Here is a 7,780-nt window from a genome sequence, read left to right as displayed (position 1 = left end):
GGGAAAATCACCTCGTGCGATGGGAGTGCAGCAAATCAAGTTCATGCCAGAAAGACAGACAGACAGAAACAAACAAACAGAAGAGAGTGGCCAGCCTAGTGGGTTCCACCTTTGTGGAGGAGAGGTCATCACTTCTCCTCTGGAAGGGGTCTCAAGAAGGTAACTTGTAAATAGTGGAAGTGTCTGCAAGCAAAGTGACTCTCTTTACAGTTGGATGTTCTAGAATGAAGGACAAACTGAAGGCATAGTTTATGGTGGCACTCAAGGCCCACTGGATCAAGCTTTGCCTGAAGCTAATGTTACTTCTTGAAGTTTTAGTTATGTGAGTGAATGAGTTCCCTTTATTGGTTAAGCCAGATTGAGTCAGCTTTTCTGATGCTAGAACCCAAACCATCCCTAACTGATACAGACCGCAGTGCTGCAAGTAGCAGACCCCGAAACCTGGGATTGGCTGGGCCAGGAGTTGAAGGCAGTGAGGTCACCTCTACCTAGCACAGCAGCTGCTTAGCCCCATGACCTGTTTCAGATTCTTACCAAGGTTGCATCAAGAAGAAAAAGTCAGGATGTTGTAGTCCGGTTACTTCTTGCATAAATCAGTAAAGCCTATTAAGAAAGAGATTAGCTCACTTTGAAGTTGGCTCCTCGGAGAGCAGAGAAGGAAAAAAATGTCATTTGCTTATAAGAGGCCATTTCGGCTCGCTGCCTGCAAATCCAGCTCATTGAGAATCAGTGATCTGGAAGAGAATTCTCCTCTCCAAGCTAATGTTAGTATAAGCAGAAATGGAAAGATGGGAGACTAGGAAGGACAAAAATAGTGGGGTACATAAGCAGCCTGATCCTCCCCCTTTTCAGACTCCTCTTTTTAAAACTCTAGCTTGTGAACAAAATGAACAATCATGTTCTTTGTGAAGGCGGACCTGGGATGCAGTCAGTCAGAGGCAGGGAGCTAATTGTGGTGACCTCCATGCTATAGCATTGCTTCATCAGCAGAAGGCAGTGTGGAGCTGGAAGTCAGGGCGATGGCGGAGCGGTGTGGCGGTGAAAGGATTGACCAGAGGTCCGGGGGCTGAGCTGCGCGAGGCTTTCCACAAAGGCGTTCCTAAAGTGACACTGGACGACAGCGTGGGGATTGCTGGGGGGAGGGGAGTATAAGGGGACGAAATGGTCATGGGGAAAAAAAATACCACAAAGATTACATTTTTTTAAAAAAGTGACACTGGCTGACACATTTTTGGATTCTAATTAGCCGTCCAGTGGGATTGACCAAAAACGACCACCAGGCTTGAAAAATTGAAAGGGAGTTACTTGTATCGCTGCTGAAACCCCGAGGCTGGCCCAAAACAGCCTTCAACGGCACCCCGACTGTGGTTCTCAGACCTGTGTGCATGAACATCACCTCAGGAGTTTTTAAATTCCTGAGCCCAGGCCCCACCAAAGTCCCACTGAATTCGTAACTTCGGAGTGAAGTCGTGGTACTGGGAATTTTTCAAAGCTCGCCGGTCGCCGGAGTGATTCTAATGTGAATTCCATCTCCAACAGGAAATAAGACTTTATACCCATACAATGTTAAGAGAGAGAAAAGCTGTGGCAGAATTTGAGCACCTGAAGAGCAGGGATCTTGCCTTTTATGTCTGTCTCTGTATCCCCAGGGCCTAGAAAGTGACTGCTTTACAGTAAAAGCTCAATAAATAAAGTGAATTAAAAAAGAAACTGAAAACCCTGGCCGGGTAACTCCATTGGTCAGAGTATACGCCAAAGTTGCGGGTTTGATCTCCGGTTAGAGCACATACAAGAATCAACCAATGAATGCACAGGTAAGTGGAACAACAAATCCAACATCTCTCTGTTTGTCTCTCTCTCTCTCTCTCTCTCTCTCTTCTTGTCTCTTTCTCAAAAATCATTTTTAAGAAAGGTATGGAAAAAGGTAGGTATTCAGAATTTAACATAATTCTTGCTGGGTCCTACATTTTGTTTGTTTACTTGTTTTCTAATTTTATTAGGCAAAAAGAGAAGATATTTGGTGAGCTATTTGCTTGATTTGTGAAATTTTTCTGGGGGGAATGGGGACATCTGTAATAGTGTCGACAATAAAAACAAAGTAAAAAAAATCCTTTGTGGTTTTCATTTAACATGGAGGATTTCTTGTAACATATTCCCATAAAAATCTTTAAAATAATGCTGTATATTTGAAGTGAAATGAGGAGGTTGTTAATTGGTCAATGTTGATTGTTTGTTTACATGAATCATGATCCTATTAACTAAATATTCTTTTCCTAAATACCAGCAATGTTAGACTTATCTAAATAATTAACTCAATTTTTAAAATATGCTTTATTGATTATGCTGTTACAGTTGTCCCAATTTGTTTTCCCTTTATTCCCCTCTGCCCAGTGCACCCCCACTTAGTCCATGCCTATTGGTTGTGTATATAGTTCTTCTCAACATCTTCCTGTCTACTCCACTCCCTCCTACTATGCTTCTTAATTCCTGTACCATCTCCCTCCCTTTCCCCCCTTCCTCCTCCCCACTGACCTCCCCCCATAATGTTCCCCTACCTATCATTCTTTTCCCACTCTCGTTGCCTACTTAGTTTGCGTTTGTTTCCATTCCTTAGCTTCTGTTGTTGGTTGTTGTGATACAGTTTTTATTTTAATGTTCATAGTTTTGATCCTCTTTCTCCTAAACAAGTCCCTTTAACATTTCATGTAACAGTGATTTGGATCTGATGAACTCCTTCAGTTTTACTTTGTCCTGGAAGCACTTTCTCTGCCTTTTCATTCTGAATGAGAGCTTCACTGGATAATCTTGGTTGTAGGTTTTTGCTTTTCATTTCTTTGAATATTTCTTGCCAGTCTCTTCTCTCCTGCAGAGTTTCTTTTGAGAAATCAGCTGATAGTCTTATTGGGACCCCTTTGTATGTAATTCTCTTCTTCTCTCTTGCTGCTTTTAGAATTCTCTCTTTCTCCTTAATTTTTGACATTTTGATTATAATGTGTCTTGGTGTGGTTCTTCCAGGGTCCTTTTTTTTTTTTTAACTCTCTGTGCTTCCTGGACCTGTAAGTCTATTTCCTTCCCCAGGTTAGGGAAGTTCTGCTTCATTATTTTTTCACATAATTTTTCAATTTCTACTTCTTCTTCTTCACATTCTGGCAACCCTATGATTTGGATGTTGGCCCGCTTATAGCTGTCCCATGGGTTTCTGAGCCTCTCCTCATTCTCCTCACGTTTCGTTTCCTCTTTCTGCACTGGTTGACTCTTTTTTCCTTCCCTGTGTTCCAATTTGTTGATTTGATCCCTCACCACTTGTTTTGTATGTGTTCATTTCAGCAGGACTAGCCATCATTCCTTCCCTGTCTTGTTTAAGATCTGCTGTTAGGTCTGTAAGCATTTTTATAACCAAAGCTCTGAACTGTGCCTCAGAAAGATTTCCTATCTGCTGTTTTGTTAGAGTAGATATTTGCTGTCTGGTCAGCTGCATCACTGGGATCTCTATCATGATCTGTGCCATCCTTGCAGTTTTATGTTTACCTTTGCTTTCTGGGCAGGGCTGTCACACCTCCTATGCTATAGGGGGCGGAGCCGCATGCACTCGTCACAACCGGGTGGCCCTTCTCACCATGTTGTGGCATTTTTGTGGGGGCAGGGGTCCAAGATGGATTCCTGCCGTTCACTCTCCGCTGAGAGACTGGGAGCCTCCTCCTCTGTCCCCACCCACTCTGGGCCTCCTCACAGTCCAAGGCAATGGGGGTCTGCCTTCCTTGGTGTTGGAATCGCAAGCTGACGGGTCTGGTCTACAGCCAGGGGTGCTCTCCAGGTGCTTCTCGCCTCCCCTTAAATACGGGTGTCTATGCTTACCACCATCCCACCATCATCGCCGTTGCTGCCACCACCAGCACAGTTTGACCTCTCCACCCCAGCTTCACACCTCCTACCCTTCTGGATGAGCACCACTTCTTTATAACTTCCTACGTTGGACTTCCATTTATTTTCTGGAACTTCTGGTTATTTCTGGTTTTGTGGTAGTTGTATTCCTTCTTAGTTGTGGAGAGAGATGGAGCGTGTCACTCTAGGCCTCCATCTTGGCTGGAAGTCTCCTGTGTGTGTTTGCCTGTGTCTTAGGTAGAGCTGTTGCTCCTGTTACATTGTAAGGGGCCGAGCCTTAGGGATTCCTCAATTTTTTATGTTAGCTTGCTATTGTATACTCAACCTTTGACTGAAAGATGAATATAAGCTTTTATTAATTTAGCTGACATTACTAAATTACTTATTTTCTTAATGACTTCTATCTAATTAGAGTCTTAATCTGAAATGACTTTCTTCCCTTAACTGTGAACTTTCTACTAGCTTGTAAGGATGGAGAACCCGTTACACCAAGACAGGGCACAGGTTTGTGCAAGTTTAAGATCTCAGGGGAGAAGACAGGCCTCACCGTAAAGGCATGCTCAGGGATCCAAATATTCTGACAGCCCTAAGACCTGATGATGGGGGGCCACAATGGGGGTCAAGTATGTTGTACATAACTGGCGCTTGGTGAGCCAGGGGCCAGAGCACCAGGATAAATTGTTATTTGACTTAATAACCCACACCCCTGGATGATGATGTATCTTCCAGTTCTCGGGGACAGACTATATTGGGGAACATGGGGGAGAGGAGTCCCTTTTCACCCTTGTTTGACCACACTGCTGCTTGAGGAAGTGCTGGCTACCCCGGGAGTCCTGCTTCAGCCTTGTTTTTCTTGCTTATGGCTCGTGCTATTTGTGTGTATATATATTTACCTATTTACATTTTAATTCTTTCCCTCATGGCTAGTGGTGGTTACAAACGTACACATTTCAGTAGAGAAAAACAATTTATTAGTAACCTGGTTCACTCAGCAGGAGGATCAGGTGTCACTTTCTGTTACTACTGATTCCAGGGTTTTAGAGGAGACTCCCTCCTTTGTTCTGGGGAGAGAAAAAGAAGGTCAAAGCTTTTACTCTTGAAAGGAACAATGAAACTATTCATTATTTCCCCCTTTTAGACAGGAATTCTAAATAACTCCCAGTTATTTACATGTCTGAAGGCTCCTCCTCATCAGAGGAACCCATGTTTTGCAGATGCTGTGCCTCTTCTTTTTTCAAAGGGCCATGTGCACCCCGCCGCCAGCTCCAGAAACCGCCCTCCTAGAAAACAGAGAGGGAAACATGAATCCTGCCTGTCCCCCACTTTTTCCCGCCACAGTGCTTGATCCTCCTGAAATTTACCTCCATCTGGCTTTCCACCGGTCGGTCCTTATTCAGGAGTCGCGAGAGAAAGCCCCTTGGAGGAAAACGCATACCAACAATTAGTGATTTGTCCCTCGCCTTATTAGGATTAAATGGGTAACTGGGTCCATACTCACAGGCAAAGTCACTGTAGACCTGGGACCTTGGAAATGATTCTTTGCACACTGGGCTTCCAGGGGTTCTCTGTGTCTGTTTAAAATGTCCCTGCCATGTCTCTGGGGTGACCTCTGTGGGTGGTCTGGCATGGAGTACAGGTGGGATTTTCAGCCTGAAGCACTTTCCTGGCCCTTGGCCAAGCGCCCTGAAGTGCATTGGGGAAAAACTGCACAGCCACACTGGGCAGAAGCAGTTTGCTCTCTCCAGAAGCATTTCACATCTGTCCCATTTAGACTTAGTCCCACATACACCCTTTGCTGGGGGTGGGGGTGAGGGTAAGAAGGTGCTTTTAACTTTCTAGCTGCTTTATCCTATAAGTTAAATCACACAACTAAATGCCTGAGTCCAAATAGCAGTTAGCTAAGTTAGCTAGCTTGCTGACTTCCGTACTGCAGGCTGTCACCGCTGAGTGAGTTGTGAAATCAGTTTACAAGTCACAACCAGCACTAGACTACAAAGTATTCTTTTTGACTGAAACAGAATAGAAAAAAATCAGAGTGCATAATGAGTCTGTTTTAGAAACGACTTATGTCTGTGTGGTACGTGTGTACTGAGTTCTGACATAAAGTGTAGCTCACAGTCCAAGCACGGGGTAATCAATGGAGAGACCCCCAGCTGGAAAGGCACCATCTTCTTTCTGACACTAGCAATGTGGCCATGGAGCAAGATATTTCCCTTCCTCCTCTCTGTTTCCTTATTATTAAAAAAAAAAGAAAGAAAAGACAAACTACTGCGTAAGGTCTTGCCCAGTTAAAACTCTATGAAGTTGGGATAAAGGGAATAGAGAGAGTAGGGGCCTGAAAACCAGGAGGAGGGGAAGGGAAATTTTCCTGCCACCTTACAGGAAGGACTCATATAGTCTACATTCTGTCAGCCTTGAAGGAGACCAGAGCCTTTACCCTAAGGCCACGTGGCTTTCCCTGTCCCTTCCCCAGAGCTCCACCACCAGCAGGAACAAGTACAACCAAGACCTCCCCCTTTGCTCCCTGTTTCCTTAAAGGACCAGTGGCAGCAGATGCACCTGTGCTAGTCACACTCTCTATCAGCTTTGGCTACGGAGCTCATTTTGCAAAGTCCAGGCAAAGCATCAGAGTTAACAAGTGTTCTTTCCAAACTTAGCGGTTTCCTCACTGTAAAATGAGACTGAGGTAGAGTTCTAAGTTCTCCTCTAGTTCTTTCTTTTCTTTTTCTTTTTTTTAACTTTTCTAAGCATTTATTTTATGATAAATTTACTTTCAAGTTTTTCTTGCTTCAGTTCCTTATGGGACTTTTCTTTTCTTTTCTTTTCTATGCATCTTCTTCTTCTGGTTCAGGACCAATCTGCTCTTTTTCAGGGAGGAGCATCTCAGTGTGGCAGGCCTGAGAGCCCTTGTGGGCGTTAATCCACCATGAGCGCCGTGAACTCTGCGCTGCATCTTGGGAGCTTTGCTCACCTGGATGTGCTCAATGCCCAGAGAGTCTGCACCCCAACCCTTAAGTTCAGCACTGCTCTCTGCAGTTTTAAGCATGTGCAGCAAAAACGCAGCACTCTTTTGGGGGCACCAACCTGCACCCAGCCCCAGTCTTTGGCCTGGGCACTCCTACCAACTCCACCATTGTAAGGACAGAATGGCACACATTGCTTCTGCAAAGTGACATCCTTTAGCTGCTTGGTGGCTTTTCAGATATGCATACCCTTTTGGCCTGGCTGTTTCCCAAGTGTTCTCAAAGTGAACATGAATATTTAAAACTCTTGATTTGCATGATTTTGTGGGGTTTTCTGGGTCAAATGAGTAGCGCACCATTTTCAGAGGTCACTTCAGGCCACCTCCAGGAAGAAGCTCCTCTAGTTGTAAAATCCTACTTTAAAAACTGTCAGACTAATATTTACCTTGGCTTTCCTCCATTATTGCCCACAGGTGTTCTTGCGGCACGGAACTGTTTTAAGAAGAAAGCAACATCACAATTATTCATCACAATGACCACTATCTCTAAATCTTTATTTGTTCCCTTCTAGGTAAGGTGATAACTTTCTTGAGGACAGGAATTTGTTGAATACCCTTTGACTCTTCTTCCATACTCCCTAAGTTAGGATCTTGCAGGGAGCTGGCAATGTGTTTCATTGGCTGCTTTGGATAACGTTCAGCAGTTAGTCCCTAATAAAAGCTCTTAGAAGTAGAAAAAGAAAATAAAAGTATCTACCGGAAACAACGCAGCAGCTTTGTTTTAAGTTCAAGAACAAGAGTAGGATGCCTGTTATTACTGTTACTATTCATCATTGTTGAGGAGGTCCTAATCAATTTAATAAGAAAAGTGAAGTATTGGAAAGAGACAAAACGCATGTGCATAGGAGATGATGCCAAACCTAAAAGTGCAAGAGC

The 7,780-nt window shown here is 44.0% G+C and overlaps 1 protein-coding gene and 1 long non-coding RNA gene across 2 annotated transcripts in view; one reads left to right on the top strand and one right to left on the bottom strand.

The window, feature by feature from the left end:
* The window catches only part of LOC149998011 (SKA complex subunit 2), a 78,643-nt gene extending 76,824 nt beyond the window's left edge, over positions 1–1,819 (top strand). The window contains exon 4 of the mRNA XM_090290728.1: positions 1,650–1,819. Within this exon, the coding sequence (XP_090146854.1) occupies positions 1,650–1,688 (39 nt within the window). The 3' untranslated portion in view covers positions 1,689–1,819. The remainder of the gene's footprint in view (positions 1–1,649) is intronic.
* A 3,011-nt stretch (positions 1,820–4,830) lies between these two features.
* On the bottom strand, positions 4,831–7,333 carry LOC149998010 (uncharacterized). The gene is made up of 3 exons (XR_016514136.1): positions 7,291–7,333; positions 5,244–5,298; positions 4,831–5,162 (listed from the first exon to the last, which is right to left on the bottom strand). It is a non-coding gene; the product is annotated as an uncharacterized LOC149998010 (long non-coding RNA).
* Positions 7,334–7,780: the final 447 nt, after the last annotated feature.

The sequence above is a fragment of the Furipterus horrens genome, unplaced genomic scaffold, assembly GCF_987537825.1.
Source record: "Furipterus horrens unplaced genomic scaffold, mFurHor1.1.pri manual_scaffold_11, whole genome shotgun sequence".
NCBI classification, from domain to species: Eukaryota; Metazoa; Chordata; class Mammalia; order Chiroptera; family Furipteridae; genus Furipterus; species Furipterus horrens.
The sequence above is the reverse complement of the archived record's forward strand: the minus strand, read 5'-3'. Positions and strand labels throughout refer to the sequence as shown.